This window comes from Microcaecilia unicolor, unplaced genomic scaffold (genome assembly GCF_901765095.1).
Source record: "Microcaecilia unicolor unplaced genomic scaffold, aMicUni1.1, whole genome shotgun sequence".
Lineage (NCBI taxonomy): Eukaryota > Metazoa > Chordata > Amphibia > Gymnophiona > Siphonopidae > Microcaecilia > Microcaecilia unicolor.
This window is the reverse complement of record NW_021963459.1, coordinates 34094-50326: the sequence shown is the minus strand read 5'-3', so window position 1 is coordinate 50326 and position 16233 is coordinate 34094. Positions and strand designations below refer to the sequence as shown.

The following is a 16233-nucleotide window of genomic DNA, read 5'->3' as shown; positions in this document are numbered from 1 at the left end:
AGAGTCTTCTTCAGCGCTGGTCGACTCCGGTGCCTTCGTTGTGTGATCATCTGTTTCTCACGCCTTACGTCCTGCACCGTGCATGTAGCCCCATAGGGGGGATTGGGGACCCCCGCCAGCAAACAAGGTACATGATGTGGTGGCGAGGCAGGGGGTGGGCGGCGGCAGCGGGGGCGGCAGGGGGGTGTTTGTGGTTGCGGCGGTGGGTGGTCCAAAGTGGTGGTGGGGGGGGGGGTCGGCAGCAGGGGGAGGCGGGTAAACATTGCCCCCCCCCACCTCGGGCTCTGGCCCCCCTCCTGCTGAGGTCGGGCTACGCCCCTGCCTGACACAATGGATATTACAGGTACCCCCTCATCTCTCTATATAAAACGCACCTCCAACGTTCTAATGAAGCCGGAAGCCTGCAGCCGGAAGTAGAAGTTGTGTAGATTGCTGTGTGCCCATGAGTGTCTGCCCTGCCCTCGCGTCACAACGTGATGACGTCGAGGGCGGAGCAGTGACACTCACTGAATCACATCGCTCACCCTACGCACGTCACATGCAACAGCTCACCAACCACAGGTGGAAGGGCAGGTGCACAGCGGCGAATCGATGGGGCACGGGAGACAGGAGATTCGCCGGCTGCCTGGAAGGGGGGGCATGGCCCAGGGAAAGAAGAGCACTGGTGGGGGCAAGGGGAAAGGGAGAATAGCTGGGTGGCTGGAGGGGGGGCCACAGGAAAAACTAGAATCGCTGGATGTCTGGAGGGGGGCAGGGGAGAGAGGACAATCGGTGGGTGGCTGGAGGGGGGGCAGGCTGGAGGGGGGCAGGGGAGAGAGGACAATCGGTGGGTGGCTGGAGGGGGGGGCAGGGGATGGAGGACAATCGCTGGGTGGCTGGAGGGGGGAGCTGGGGAGAGAGGAGAATCACTGGGTAGCTGGAGGGGGAGCAGGGGACGCAGGAGACTCGCTGGGTGGCGGGAGGGGGGGCAGGGGACAGAAGAGCATCCCTGGGTGGATACAGGGGGGGCAAGAAAAAAGGATAATCGCTGGGTGGCTGCAGGGGGGCCAGGGGACAGAGCACACACACTTGCACCCAGCAGTCTCACTCTGTTACAAACACATTCACTCTCTCTCTCTCTCGCACACAGTCACTCTCACACACACTCTCAAACATACACACTCCGACAAAATCCTTGCTAGCGCCCGTTTCAGTTGTGTCAGAAACGGGCCTTTTTTTACTAGTCTACTAATATGTTACAGTATATGTTGTCCAAAGCAGAAAATGTGAAAAGGGATGCTACACGGATGAAATAGGCTAAAAAGTAAGAATGACAATAAATCTCCAGAACTGATAACATAACACTTCATAGGGAAGATCTAGGCGACACTTTAATGGCGGGGAGGCGACATTGAGCTATGGCATCAATGATCTTATCTCCAAGGTACTAAAAGGAAGCTTCAGAACCTCTCAGGAATGTAAGATATTCATTAGCTAAACGATAAAACATTTTGAATGACACAAAAGAAGAAGATAATAGAAAGATTGGTTTCCTCACTCAATTCCAGAGATAGTCTTCCTGTTTTTCTCCCTTACTTTCCGCTCCCTTTTTTTAAACACAGAACTCTCTCACAATCCTTCTTCTTTACATCTGTAAAATTAATTTATCTGCATAGTGAGCCAGGCTCATTTTTAGGTCATTTTACTCTGCCTTGATGAAGTCAGTATAATTGAAAAGCTGGTAACAATGTCTAAAGTACAAAACCTACCATGCATCGATCTTCCCCTACCTGGGATCCCAACTCTGGAATGCTCTACCTAAACACATTCGGTCAATTAATGAATATCTTCCCTTTATGAAATTATTGAAAATCCATCTATTCAAACAGCTGGTGGATGCTTGGAATGCCCTCCCGCGGGAGGTGGTGGAGAGGAAAACGGTAACTGAATTCAAACATGCGTGGGATAAACATAAAGGAATCCTGTTCAGAAGGAAAGGATCCTCAGGAGCTTAACCGAGATTGGATAGCAGAGCCGGTAGTGGGAGGCGGGGCTGGAGGTTGGGAGGCGGGGATAGCGCTGGGCAGACTTATACGGTCTGTACCAAAGCCGGTGGTGGGAGGCGGGGATAGTGCTGGGCAGACTTATACGGTCTATGCCAGAGCCGGTGGTTGGGAGGCGGGGCTAGTGCTGGGCAGACTTATATGGTCTGTGCCCTGAAGAGCACAGGTACAAATCAAAGTAGGGTATACACAAAAGTAGCACACATGAGTTGTCTTGTTGGGCAGACTGGATGGACCGTGCAGGTCTTTTTCTGCCGTCATCTACTATGTTACTATGTTACTATGTAGCTTTACCCAAGTGACCCGACCAATCATAAGTAAACATAAGCAAACCACCTACCTACCGGTTCAAATAACCATTAACTACAATGACTCAGAAAATATCTCCTACCAACCTTCTTACCCTCCATGCTCTTCCCATCTTCTCCTTAATCGCTCTACCGCCTTACCTATCCCTATCCTTTCCCCCATACCTCTTCTATCCCATTTACTCCTTGTTCATTTGTCCTATCACATACATCCTTGTTGATTCTGTTACTATAGATTGTATTCTCTTGTTACTATGTAAGCCGCATTGAGCCTGTGATGAGCGGGAAAGCGTGGGGTACAAATGTAATAAATAAATAAATTAATGCCATCTTATAATTTGGTCAGATGGTCTTTATTTCTAATGACTAGAATTTTGTGTGTATAAAGAGTTTGCATTTGAACAACTTTGAAACTTGTGAGTCACAGGCCCGGTTCTCAAGTCTTTAACCTTGTCAAGGCTTTGATTCTCAAGGTAAATGTCTCCAAATGGGTTAGGGGGTCCTTTTACTAAGGAGCGCTGAAAAATGGCCCACGGTAGTGTAGATGCATGTTTTGGGTGCACACAGAATTATTTTTCAGCGCACCTACAAAAAATGCCTTTTCTTTTGCCAAAAACGGACATGCAGCAAAATGAAAATTGCCACGTGTCCATTTTGGACACGAGACCTTACTGCCAGCCGTTGATCCAGCGGTAAAGAATCCAGGCGGTAATGACCTACGTGCATCAAATGCCACTTGGTGAGCGTCCGTTATGCGTGCCTGAAAATAAAAAATATTTTTCAGATGGGCATATAGGACACGCACCAAAAATGAAATTACCGCAAGAGCCATGCGGTAGTCAGGCGGTAACTCAATTTTGACGCACATTGGGTGTGTGTAGACGCTTACGCGGCTTAATAAAAGGGCCTCTAGTTTTGTACACAACCACAAAAAATGAAATTATCAAAACACACACAAAAAACCCCAAATCATTATATATAACAAAAAATCAATACATGTAACAAAATGAACCATCATCCAATAAAGAATATTTATTTTTATTTATTTGTTACATTTGTACCCCACATTTTCCCACCTATTTGCAGGCTCAATGTGGCTTACATAGTACCGTAGAGGCGTTTGCCAATTCGGTTGATAACAGATACAAATTTATATTTTGATCATATGAGGTAGACTGGGATCAGGTATCAAGGGGTCAAAGGGTGAAGATTATAAACTGTCCAGTACAATCATTAGTTATGCTATATCGCTGGGATTTTATGTTGGATCGTTGGGATAGGCTTTTTTGAATAGCTGAGTCTTGAGTGATTTCCTAAAGTTTAAGTGGTCATGGATTGTTCTCACTGTATTTTGGAGTTCATTCCATAGTTGTGCGCTTATGAAAGAGAAATTGGATGCGTAGGTTGTTTTGTATTTTAGTCTTTTACAATTTGGATAATGCAGGTTTAGGTATGATCTTGATGATCTGATTCTGTTCAGATCATCAAGAGACAAAGGGCTCAAAGCATGGACATATAACTTATGAAATCCAAGAAACGGTATGTTAAGTTGCCACATCATGTGCCAACATTGCCAGTCATCTCCATCGCTAACAATAATATAAACACATGTATATTAAATTTAGTTGAAACTGTTAATTTTTCTGAATATTTGCCATTTCTTGCAGTTGACCTAGCGAGTATTGATAGACGAAGCAGAGAACAAGAGATGATGTGCTTGGAGAAAACCAGGTCCCTAACTGCTCTCTTCTGGGAGAAGGTCAAAGATTCAGATGACTTCCTATGGAAACTGAGGGAAGGAAATAAAATTGTGATCACCTCCAATGAACAAAGGTAAAATACGTAAAGTTAAAAACATTAAGGGCTCAGTGTAAAAAGCCATACATTACAATGGCGCAGGCGCACTAAGCTTATTTGGACAACATTGCCTTGTTTGGGCAAGACAGACATCTATTAGTATTTTGCTGATGCACCGCTAAGGGTCAGGTGACACCATTTATCAGGATGGCGGTGGAACAAGGAGGATGTTGCTGGAGCAGTGCCGTAGCGAGGGTGGCTGACACCCGGGGCGGTTTGCCACTGCGCACCCCCCCCCCCCAGGGTGCAGCATGGTGCACCCCCCTCGGTGCACGCACGCACCCCCCCCGGAGCGCGCACCCCCTCAAGGGTGCATTCTTACCAAAGAGGACGGGCAGGAGGGCCTCTCCGCCCCGAGTGCACGTCGCTGAGAGCTGCGTCGGCTCCGCTGGCTCCCTGCTCTCTCTGCCCCAGAACAGGAAGTAACCTGTTCTGGGGCAGAGAGAGCAGTGAACCAGCGGAGCCGACACCCCCCCCCCCCCAGCAGCGTGCACCCGGGGCGGACCGTCCCACCGCACCCCCTTCCTATGCCACTGTGCTGGAGGCCTCCACAAAATAGTTATTGTTGGTCTGAGGTGGGGGGGGGGGGGGGGGGGCAGATCCAGCTTCATGGAGGCTCTCTGAGCAAGGACCTCCCTGATTCGGGGGATGCTTCACCTCAGATGACCCTGCTGCTCTTATATGGAATATTTACTTGAGTCCCAAGCTGAATTAAAGATAAAGAGAGCCCATAGGTTAACTTGGGCATCATAACATTGGTTTCGTTGCTGTAGTAAATTCATTTAGTCTGGTAGTGGAATGGGGGAAAAAGAATTTAAAGAAAATAACACTAAGGAATAAGTGCTGTAAGGAGGGTAAAAGTAGGCTAGTGGGTAAAAGGGAAGAGCTGATGAAATAAGAGAAGGAATGCATTTAATTTAAAGTGAATTAAAATATAACTGGTTAATAGGAGGATGGTTATAGGGGGTGCGCAGATATGTTAAAATGTATTTAAAAGGGGTATAGGAGCAGTTGTTGCAATGTTGGGATGGAAGCAGTTATGTGCTGGAGCAGGCTCTCACAGGCTCGCAAGAACCGGTTGTTAAGATTTTAAGAATTTTGGGAGCCGGTCGTTAAAGTAGGGCCCTCCATGGCTACTTTAACAACTGGCTCCCAAAATGTGGACTTGGGCCCCCTGCTGAATTCTCTTTTACTTTGCTGGTGGGGATGCTGAGCCCTGCCAGCCAAGTAAATAGACTACTGCTGCTCCCCGCTCCTTGTTTCCAGCTCTGGACAGCAGGCTGGGACTTCTCGAGCATGTGAGAGAAGATCCAGCATGCTGCTCGGAGCAAGACATTGGGAGTGGTGGCAGTCCATTTATTGGCTGCCAGCAAAGGTATGCCTAGCATGCCTGCACAAAGGGAGGGAGGGAGGGAGGGAGGCTCCCCCCCCCCCACCCCCCCGGCCACCCCTGGCCCTTCCAACTGCAGAGCTGGCTATGTCCGGAGAAAGAGCCTGTTGTTAAAAATTTACCAGCACACCCCTGGATGGAAGTTTTGGAGATTGGGGTCTGGAAGCAAATTGATTGGTTATGTAGAGTCTTGGGGCGGGGCTTGGTGAGAGCAAGGGATGCTAAAAAAATTGGTGGGCTTTGTTGTGAGGAATTTTGAGGGTAGTGGGTGGCAGGGAGGGAGGAAGTTCACCTTATTTGAAGTTTAATTAATTTGTTATTCAATCTGTGCTTACCTGGAATTCAGTAGCAGTGTCAATGAGTTGACTCAGTGTGTGTGTGTGTGGGGGGGTGGGGGGGGGGGTGCTTTTAGAAGTTAACTGTTGCTATTCTGATTTCCTGTGAGCTGAAGTGAGGAAGTGCTGTGTCTGTAGTAATTTATAGTTTACTTTATAGTTTATTAAAACTTGCTAGACTGCCCTAGCTGCCAAGGCACAGCTTAGCGGTGTACAATCTACAATCCTATATAATAAAACGCACCTCCAACGTTCTGAAGCTGACTGCGTGGACATAAGCCTTGAGGCATTCGTGCTTCTGTATCCATCTCCTGAATTGATGACGTCTCCCACTTCCGGGTGCGTCAGCAGCGACAGTGCCCAATCACAACATAGCAGCGCGAGCCAACTCCGTCGCGTACCTGTGCTGACAGGGGACCCCAACTCCCGACAGCCAAAGTCCATCTTTCACTCTCATGGGAAACTGCTTTCAGTTACTTAGGACCTAAACTTTGGAATGTACTTCCCTTAGAAAGACTATACCTCTTCAGTCCTTCAAGACTCTTCTTAAAACTCATCTGTTTTCAGCCTCATTCTCTGTTGCTCCCTCTTAACACCCTCTCTTTTTCCTTCCCTCTTCACCCTTCTGTTCATTCTTCTTCCTCACCCCCCCCCCCCCTCCACCACCTCAGCACAGGAGCCAGATTTTTAGCGTTTTATTGTGAACCTCTTAGTCGCCCGCCTGGGATCAAGTTATGGTATAGCAAAAGCCCGAAAATAAATAAATAAATAAAATAAATAAATAAAACATGGCTATTTTGTAAGTGATCCTATACTCAACTGGTAACCAGCGGTGACGTAATTAACATTGTGTGATCAAAACGGCGAGCATAGCAGAGCAATCTTATGGCAGTGTTTTGCAGGATTTGTAGTTTCTTACATGTAGAGCGTAGTATGCCTGTATACATGATATTACAATAATCTAAATGGGCAGTAAAGAAAGAAAAAATAAGAGCATGGTCAAAGTGGTGACGAATAACCCAAGTTGATGAAATGTGAAGGAACAATATTTTGATTGGTGCGAAACCTGAGGCAGAAATGAAAGAGAGGAATCCAAAATAACGATGAAACTGGAGTAATGATAGTTCCCAAAAGCAGAATTGGAGCTGAAGGAGTCGTCGAACCACCAGAAAACCAACTGGTTACCATCTTATCTGTATTAAATACAAGCTGGTGTTCCATGTTTTCAGACATTAGCCCCTGGAGCAGAGGGAGCACCTGTAGAGATGCCTGCGGAGGTGTGGATGAGTTTTTAGAATTCTTCATTCAGTTGCTGCAGAACGCCTTAGCACCAATACATGGAAAGCTTATATGACTGGATGGAGGTGTTATCAAAGTTTTATATGATAACTTGGTAGCATTGCTTGGAGCTTTAACGTCTATCTGTTTCTCACCTTTACACTTTTTCAACTGACTTATTCGTTGGCATTTTTTTTGTGCGTTGAGGATGAGTGACTTGGTTGCCCCGTCTAAGAAAGGGAAGAGAAGGGAAATGGGACTTGATATACTGCCTTTCTGTGGTTTTTGCAACTACATTCAAAGCGGTTTACATATATTCAGGTACTTATTTTGTACCAGGGGCAACGGAGGATTAAGTGGCTTGCCCAGAGTCACAAGGAGCTGCAGTAGGAATCGAACTCAGAAAGCAACAGGTGAGACAGGCTTACTGAGTGATGTAATAATGGAGCAGAACACACTTCGCCTGCTTATTAAGCATTCAAAAACTGATCAGTTGGGCCATGATACTTGAATCTCATTGCGGACGTCTCCTCAATTGGTGGCCTGTCCAGTGACTTTAGCTGAATTATATATGTATATATGTCCTGTTGATGGATTGTGTTGGTTGGTTCACAACTATCCTCTTACTTGTTTTGAATTTGCAGGGGTACTTAAAATTGCTTTGACTCATGTAGGTCTTGACCCTTCATTGTTTGGGACTCATTCATTTAGAATTGGAGCAGCATCTTTTCTGGCTACTAAGGGAGGGAGTCTGGCTTTAATCCACCGAGTAGGGCAGTGGGCATCTAATAGATATTTGGGTTATATTAGAGAAATGGATGGTTAACTGACATTTTTTTTCTATTTTGTTATTTTATTTTAGGAGTGGCCTAGTGGTTAGGGTGGTGGACTTTGGTCCTGGGGAACTGAGGAACTGAGTTTGATTCCCACTTCAGGCACAGGCAGCTCCTTGTGACTCTGGGCAAGTCACTTAACCCTCCATTGCCCCATGTAAGCCGCATTGAGCCTGCCATGAGTGGGAAAGCTCAGGGTACAAATGTAACAAAAATAAAATCGATACTATTGGAAATTCTACATGGAATGTTGCTATTTCACTAGCAACATTCCATGTAGAAGCCTGCGCAGGCTTCTGTTTCTGTGAGTCTGACGTCCTGCACGTACGTGCAGGATGTCAGACTCACAGCACGGCCACATTGGTGATCTGCAAGGGCCGACTTCTACATGGAATGTTGGTTCCATGTAGAATCTCAAATAGTAGCAACAGTGGAGGAGTGGCCTAGTGGGTGGTGGACTTTGGTCCTGAGGAACTGAGTTCAATTCCCACTTCAGGCACAGGCAGCTCCTTGTGACTCTGGGCAAGTCACTTAACCCTCCATTGCCCCATGTAAGCCGCATTGAGCCTGCCATGAGTGGGAAAGCACGGGGTACAAATGTAACAAAAAAAAAAAAACTATGTCTTATTCCAGTGGATGTATGCATATAGCTCTGTGGACACTCATATATTTTGGGCTGGCAAATATGCTGAGGAATCCAGATGGGAAAAACATCTTGGTTTAACAGCATCAGACATTACAATTCACTAGTTAGGACTGGGTGGGATGTGCTGGGATCAGCTGCTGCCTACTTTATTTCAGGCTCAACGTTTTTCTTACCCTGATTTGATATTGGTACATTTGGGTGGGAATGATCTGTGTTACGTAAAGGGTGTTGATTTAATTAGATTAATGAAAAGGACTTTTCTTTGTTTAGCGTGTCAGTTCCCTTATACCCATTTAATTTGGTCACAGATAATTCCTCGTTTAAGGCCCTTTTTACAAAGGCGCACTAGCATTTTAAGCGTGCGCTAAAAGTAAGCGTGCGCTAAACACTAGAGACTCCTATATATTCCTGTGGGCGTCTCTAGCGTTTAGCACGTGCTAATGATTAGCGAGCACTAAAAACGTTAGCACGGGATGCTAAGCAGGCGCAAGTTATTGAGCACTTACGTAAGGGGTTAATGTGGAACTGTGGTTAATGTGGGGGGTATTTCACTCACTCATGATTTATTGATGACTGATTGCCCAGGGCTGTATCGAAGTGGTGGTATTTATTTATCTGACATAGAGTTTAGACATATTTTTTTAGTACAATCCACTACGAGAAAAACTGCACTGGCTCCCAATGAAAGAACACATTGCTTTCAACATCTGCACCCAGGTCCATAAGATTATCTATGGCGAAGCCCCGGTTTATATGTCTGGCCTTATAGACCTACCAAAAAGAAACACAATTGGATCATCACAATCATACCTAAATCTTCACCACTCCAGCTGCAAGGGACTCAAGTATAAATCAATCCACGGATCCAGCTTCTCCTATATAAGCACGCAACTATGGAACACATTACCAAAAGCCATAAAGACAACGCACGACCACCTCAACTTCCGGAAATCACTAAAGACCGACCTGTTCGAGAAGTCATACCTTACTGATCCAACTTAAGTGACTGGATTCAGCAACACAACGAAACTAACGAACGTTATATAACTCTTCTTCTCTCGATTCTATTATGTGTCTGCAACATACATCTCATTCTCTACCACATCACTCTGTATTTGTTTCATCACCGGAGGCGGCTTACGCCTCACGGTAATATGTAAGCCACATTGAGCCTGCAAATAGGTGGGAAAAAGCGGAGTACAAATGCAATAAATAAATAAATAAAATCCAGGATTTGCTACAAGCAATTTTTCAGACGCCCTTGGCCGCAGCTGTACAATCTGGGGGCGAGCGGTGACAAGCTCTAGGCTGTCATCATTTTGGCGGTAATATGTCAAACGAATTTCACAGAGCTTAATTTATGGAAAAAGTGATGAATAAAATGATTTGTATTATTGAAAGGGTGATCTGCTTGTATGTGAAACTGCCATAAGAGGAGGTGAGGCTTTGACGATACCGCAGGTCTTACTCGATCAGACATGGGATTAAAGTATTAGGGCCCTGTTGACGAAGCAGCGTTATAGGCGCGTTAATATTTTTAACGTGTGTTAACCATGCACGTGTGTTAACCATGTATGTGCCTACAGTATCCCTATAGGTGGTTAGCACGTGCTCTAAGTAAACGCACGCTAAAAACACTAACTCACCTTAGTAAACAGGGCCCGTGAAGGGGCATAATCGAACGGAAACGTCTATCTCCATGGGCGTTTATCTCCGAGAACGGGTCCGTGAAGGGGCGGACCGAAGCGTATTTTCGAAAAACATGGACGTTTATCTTTTTGTGAGCTGGGCGTTTTTGTTTTTCAGCGATAATGGAAACCGAAAGCGCCCAGCTCAAAAACGAATAACTCCAAGACATTTATTCGTGGGAGGGGCCAGGAGTCGTAGTGCACTGGTCCCCCTCACATGCCAGGACACCAACCGGGCACCCTAGGGGGCACTTTTACCCAAAAAAAAAAACCAAGGTAAAACAGCTCCCAGGTGCATAGCACCCTTCCCTTGGGTGTTGAGCCCCCCAGATCCCCCTCAAAACCTACTGCCCACAAGTCTACACCATTACTATAGCCCTGTGAAGGGGGGCACCTACATGTGGGTACAGTGGGTTTGGGGGGCGGTTTGGAGGGCTCCCATTTACCAGCACAAGTGTAACAGGTGGGGAGGGGGGGGGATGGGCCTGGGTCCACCTGCCTGAAGTCCACTGCACCCCCTAATAACTGCTTCAGTGACCTGCATACTGCTGCCAGGGAGGTGGGTATGACATTTGAGGGTGAAAATAAAAAGTTGTGAAACGGCATATTTTGTGGTGGGAGGGGGTTTGTGACCACTGGGGGAGTCATGGGAGGTAATCCCCGATTCCCTCCAGTGGCCATCTGGTCATTTAGGGCACTTTTTGGGGCCTTATTCGTGGAAAAACTGGGTCCAGGAAAAGTGCCCTAAATTCTCGCTAAAAACGCATATTTTTTTTCCGTTATCGGCGAAAGGCGCCCATCTCTGATCGGCCGATAACAACGCCCCAGTTCCGCCTTCACCACGCCTTCGACACGCCCCCATCAACTTTGTCCGCATCCACGACGGAGTGCAGTTGAAAACGTCCAAATTCGGCTTTCGATTATACCGCTTTATTCGTTTTTGTGAGATAAACGTCTATCTCCCGATTTGGGTCACAATATAGGCATTTTTCTATTTCGATTATAAGCAGGTTAGTGTAATAAGAAAGGTCGGTACTGACTAGTCATGTAAAGTGGTACAAGAGCATTGCAGGTCGATGTGAAAACGGTAAAGAAGTTACATGTTGATGTAAATAAAGCTGCGGCCAAGTTTTTGTCCATCTTACTAAGTCGGCATTTGGTTTAATTATTTGTTACTAGTAAGAAAGGCCCGTTTCTGAGAGTAATGAAACAGGCACTAGCAAGGTTTTCATCCCTGGCATTGCCATGATCAAGCTGGCTCCCTCCTTCCATTCCACCTACATTCAGGCTGGCTGGTTGTTTGGTTGCTTCGCTCCCTCCCTCCCTCAGATGTTCAGGCTGCCTGCCTGCCTGCCTGCTTGCCTCCCTCCCTCTCACCTTTAGGTTGTGTCCGTTTTTTGTTTTTTTGCAGCAGCAGCGGCCGGACAGCGATGGAAAGGTGGCAAGGGGATTGATGTTGCTGTGGGGGGGGGGGGGGCACGTGCAGAGCGTTTTGGAGCCTGGAAGGGGCTTCCTTTGTGTCTCTGTGTCATCGTTCCGTGGGTGGCAGGCTGGATCATGGAGGGACGGCGTGGGGCAGGCATTGCAGAGCGCAGTAGTTGTGTTGTGGTTTGTTTCTTCATGACCCGCCCTCAACGTCATGACGTCTAGACGCGAGGGCGGGGCTGCTGTGCGATGCAATACGTCGATTGTCATAGCTCCGCCCTCCACGTCACGACGTCGTGACGCGAGGGCGGGGCAGACAGTCCTGGGTGAAAAATACAAATTTCGATCTACACCACCGTGCAAGAGGAAGTTGCCGCTTCATTTAGAACGTTGAGGTTGCGAATTATGTCCGGAAGGGGCGTGGCTGAGGGTGGGTCTCTGACTGAGAGTGAGTGGTGCATGAGGTGAGTGGTGCTGACAGCCTAGCCTATCAACACTGTAGGGCTTCAGTGTGTCCCCGCCTTCAGAATGTTCAAGGTGAGAATTATTTATATAGATGAGCGAGTGTGGAAACTAATGTGAATGCCAATGTTAAGGGAACTGCACCAAAATTCAGAGGAAGCTTTTACATTAGGGGCAATTCTTAATTTAGTGGGTTTGCCTGCTAATCGTTCTGCACTTTAGTGTGAGAATTCCACTGCAGATTTTTTTCACACTAAAACCTCACTGCATGGGGAGTAAGATTAGCACAGGAAAATCAAAAGTAAAACACCATGATAAAGGATAGTGTATAGAAATGCTAAATGGTAGTAGTAGTAGTTTATTACATTGGGACCTTATATAGTTTTATGTCAAAGCCATTATTTTTTTTTCTTTCACAGTGCGTACACGACATCTGAAACAGCAATTAACGTGAATTCACAGTCAGTGGATGAACTCCCAAGAGGCTTTAGACAGTTCTGTATACTGTTAAGGTAATAGTTTGACATATGAATATGGGGAAACTATTTTATGATAAACTGGGGTTTCATATATTGAGAGGAAGGGTAAGAGAAATCAGAATACAATCTTATTCACTTCCATTTATGGTCTAATTCCTTATTTACTAAGGGTTTCACTACGGCTAGGGCTCAACTGGTGATGTTTTGAACCCAGTATCTGACAAGGCAGGATCACTCCTGCCCCACCTGCTAGAAATCAGGGGGAGGGTCTTTGGTAGGGTTGCCATCTAGATCCAGATTCGCCCGACAAGGTTCATCCAGTGCTGGGCTTACTCCATTGCATGCAGGGACATGTGGTTCTGATTTCCCCCACTGGATTCTCTAAGAAAGCAAGGCTACAAGTGCCCGCATGCACTGGGGTAAGCTCTGTCAGGTGAATCTGGATCTAGTTGACAACTCTAGTCTTTGAGAGGATGAAGGATCTGAGAGATGCCTCAGGGCGGGTGGGGGGAGGTGGAGAAATCTTGTTGGGATGCTTTCAGGAAGTGGGGAGGGGTCTTGCTAGGGCATGCAGAGGTGCCTTTCGGGAGGAGTTACATAAGTACATAAGCACCGCCATACTGGGAAAAGACCAAGGTTCCATCAAGCCCAGCATCCTGTCTCCGACAGCGGCCAATCCAGGCTTCAAGAACCCGGCAACCCCCCCCCCCCTAAAAAAAATAATGTTCAATGGACTTTTCCCTCAGGAATCTGTCTAAACCCCCTTTAAATTCCGTAAGGCCAGCTGCTGTCACTACATGCTCCGGCAACGAGGTGATCCATGTAGGACTTTAACTCTGTCCCCTTTAAGATGGACTCCAGGGCTACCCAGAAATACCCTTTACAAAAGTAATTTTTAAAGGATTTTTCACACATGGAGGCTTTTTTTAATAGGAGTTAATAGAATAAAATGATTGCAGACGATACATGTGTGAAAAGTATGCACGGTGACAAGAAGGCCCAAACTTTTATGCAACTCAAGTATAGGTGTGTTGTGGAGTAGAATTTAGTCACAGCATATGCGCAGTTATGACTTACGTGCATTTTTTAATGAAATATGCTGGCATGTAACATTTCTGACTGCTCGTGAGCAGGTGTACATTCCATGGCTTCAATCCAGCCATAATTTCTGCTGGAATATTATTTTATAGAGGTACATAGACTTCCATTTGTCTTTATAAAATCGGCACCTGCTTGCTGTTCATCCCTAAGTGACCTGTTATGAAATTACCCTCTACGATAGTAGCCTTCTGTATGCAAAAATATACTGTTATTCAACTATCAATTAAGTAAGCTGCTGTGATGCAAGATGATGTAAAGTACCTCATTAAAGCAGAAATGTGTGGAAAAAACCCCTTTGCAGGCTTATTCTCACAAAACAGATAACTATACCTTTATGAGGCATAGTTTATGCTCACGTTACCACATGTGCACTTCCCAATGTGCCTCATAAGCCTTTCACCAGATCACTAGTGGAAAGTTTGTCTTCCCGGTGTCCTGTTATATGACTAGCTAGGGTACCACCTGGATTGACCTTAACTGCTGAACTCTCCATAGCCCAGACTCCGTCCTACAGGCCATCCTTTATACTATATCTTGCTTTGTAGAACATTTGTGACAACTGAGAAGAGCAAATTACAATTCAACTGTATACTGCACTGCAATATGAATGAATCCAGACAGAGGTCGGGAAGATGGGTGCACCTATGTGCCAGGCTTTTGGCTCCCTATGTCTCTAGCTCTCACCTCTAAACCCCTATAGCTGCTCTCACTCCTGCAGCAGCCAACCAACTGCTGCAAATCTCCCAGGTCACCTTAATCCGAATCAAACACTCCTGTGGAGCCAATTGCCAGCATCGTACCAAGCTGGAATCACACCCTGTGCGATTTGCCCTCATGTGTCTCTGCCCACTGCACTGCGCCTAAGAGAAAACAATGAATGGGGAGCAATTTTCGCACTCTCACCTCCCGTGTACCCTGTGCAGCTGTACCACTCGCACAGCCCTTGGTACAACCCCTGCCAGTTGTGGCCCCCCGGGCTATCACTCCCTACTTCCCTCATTCACCCCCTACCCTCTGCATGCTCTGTGGAATGCATCTTCTCTAGTGGTCATTGTGAGACTCTGGCTAGAATACTGTGTCCACTTCTGAAGGACATTCCTCAAGGCTGATGGTGGGTCTAAAGGCTATCAAAATGGTTTGGTGTCTGCACCCAAAAAACATATGAGATGAGACTTATGGACTTAACTATGCATGCTGTAGAGCAGACCCTGGCACATCATAATAACTACCATATACAGTGGGGGAAATAAGTATTTGATCCCTTGCTGATTTTGTAAGTTTGCCCACTGACAAAGACATGAGCAGCCCATAATTGAAGGGTAGGTTATTGGTAACAGTGAGAGATAGCACATCACAAATTAAATCCGGAAAATCACATTGTGGAAAGTATATGAATTTATTTGCATTCTGCAGAGGGAAATAAGTATTTGATCCCCCACCAACCAGTAAGAGATCTGGCCCCTACAGACCAGGTAGATGCTCCAAATCAACTCGTTACCTGCATGACAGACAGCTGTCGGCAATGGTCACCTGTATGAAAGACACCTGTCCACAGACTCAGTGAATCAGTCAGACTCTAACCTCTACAAAATGGCCAAGAGCAAGGAGCTGTCTAAGGATGTCAGGGACAAGATCATACACCTGCACAAGGCTGGAATGGGCTACAAAACCATCAGTAAGACGCTGGGCGAGAAGGAGACAACTGTTGGTGCCATAGTAAGAAAATGGAAGAAGTACAAAATGACTGTCAATCGACAAAGATCTGGGGCTCCACGCAAAATCTCACCTTGTGGGGTATCCTTGATCATGAGGAAGGTTAGAAATCAGCCTACAACTACAAGGGGGGAACTTGTCAATGATCTCAAGGCAGCTGGGACCACTGTCACCACGAAAACCATTGGTAACACATTACGACATAACGGATTGCAATCCTGCAGTGCCCGCAAGGTCCCCCTGCTCCGGAAGGCACATGTGACGGCCCGTCTGAAGTTTGCCAGTGAACACCTGGATGATGCCGAGAGTGATTGGGAGAAGGTGCTGTGGTCAGATGAGACAAAAATTGAGCTCTTTGGCATGAACTCAACTCGCCGTGTTTGGAGGAAGAGAAATGCTGCCTATGACCCAAAGAACACCGTCCCCACTGTCAAGCATGGAGGTGGAAATGTTATGTTTTGGGGGTGTTTCTCTGCTAAGGGCACAGGACTACTTCACCGCATCAATGGAAGAATGGATGGGGCCATGTACCGTACAATTCTGAGTGACAACCTCCTTCCCTCCGCCAGGGCCTTAAAAATGGGTCGTGGCTGGGTCTTCCAGCACGACAATGACCCAAAACATACAGCCAAGGCAACAAAGGAGTGGCTCAGGAAGAAGCACATTAGGGTCATGG

At 46.6% G+C, this 16233-nt stretch overlaps 1 protein-coding gene across 1 annotated transcript in view; it reads left to right on the top strand.

Moving 5' to 3' along the window:
* The window catches only part of LOC115459335 (ATP-binding cassette sub-family G member 8-like), a 64900-nt gene that overhangs the window by 29631 nt on the left and 19036 nt on the right, over positions 1–16233 (top strand). The window contains exons 7-10 of the mRNA XM_030189177.1: positions 4018–4183; positions 5723–5739; positions 11715–11725; positions 12727–12776. Coding sequence (XP_030045037.1) covers positions 4018–4183; positions 5723–5739; positions 11715–11725; positions 12727–12776 — 244 coding nt within the window. The remainder of the gene's footprint in view (positions 1–4017; positions 4184–5722; positions 5740–11714; positions 11726–12726; positions 12777–16233) is intronic.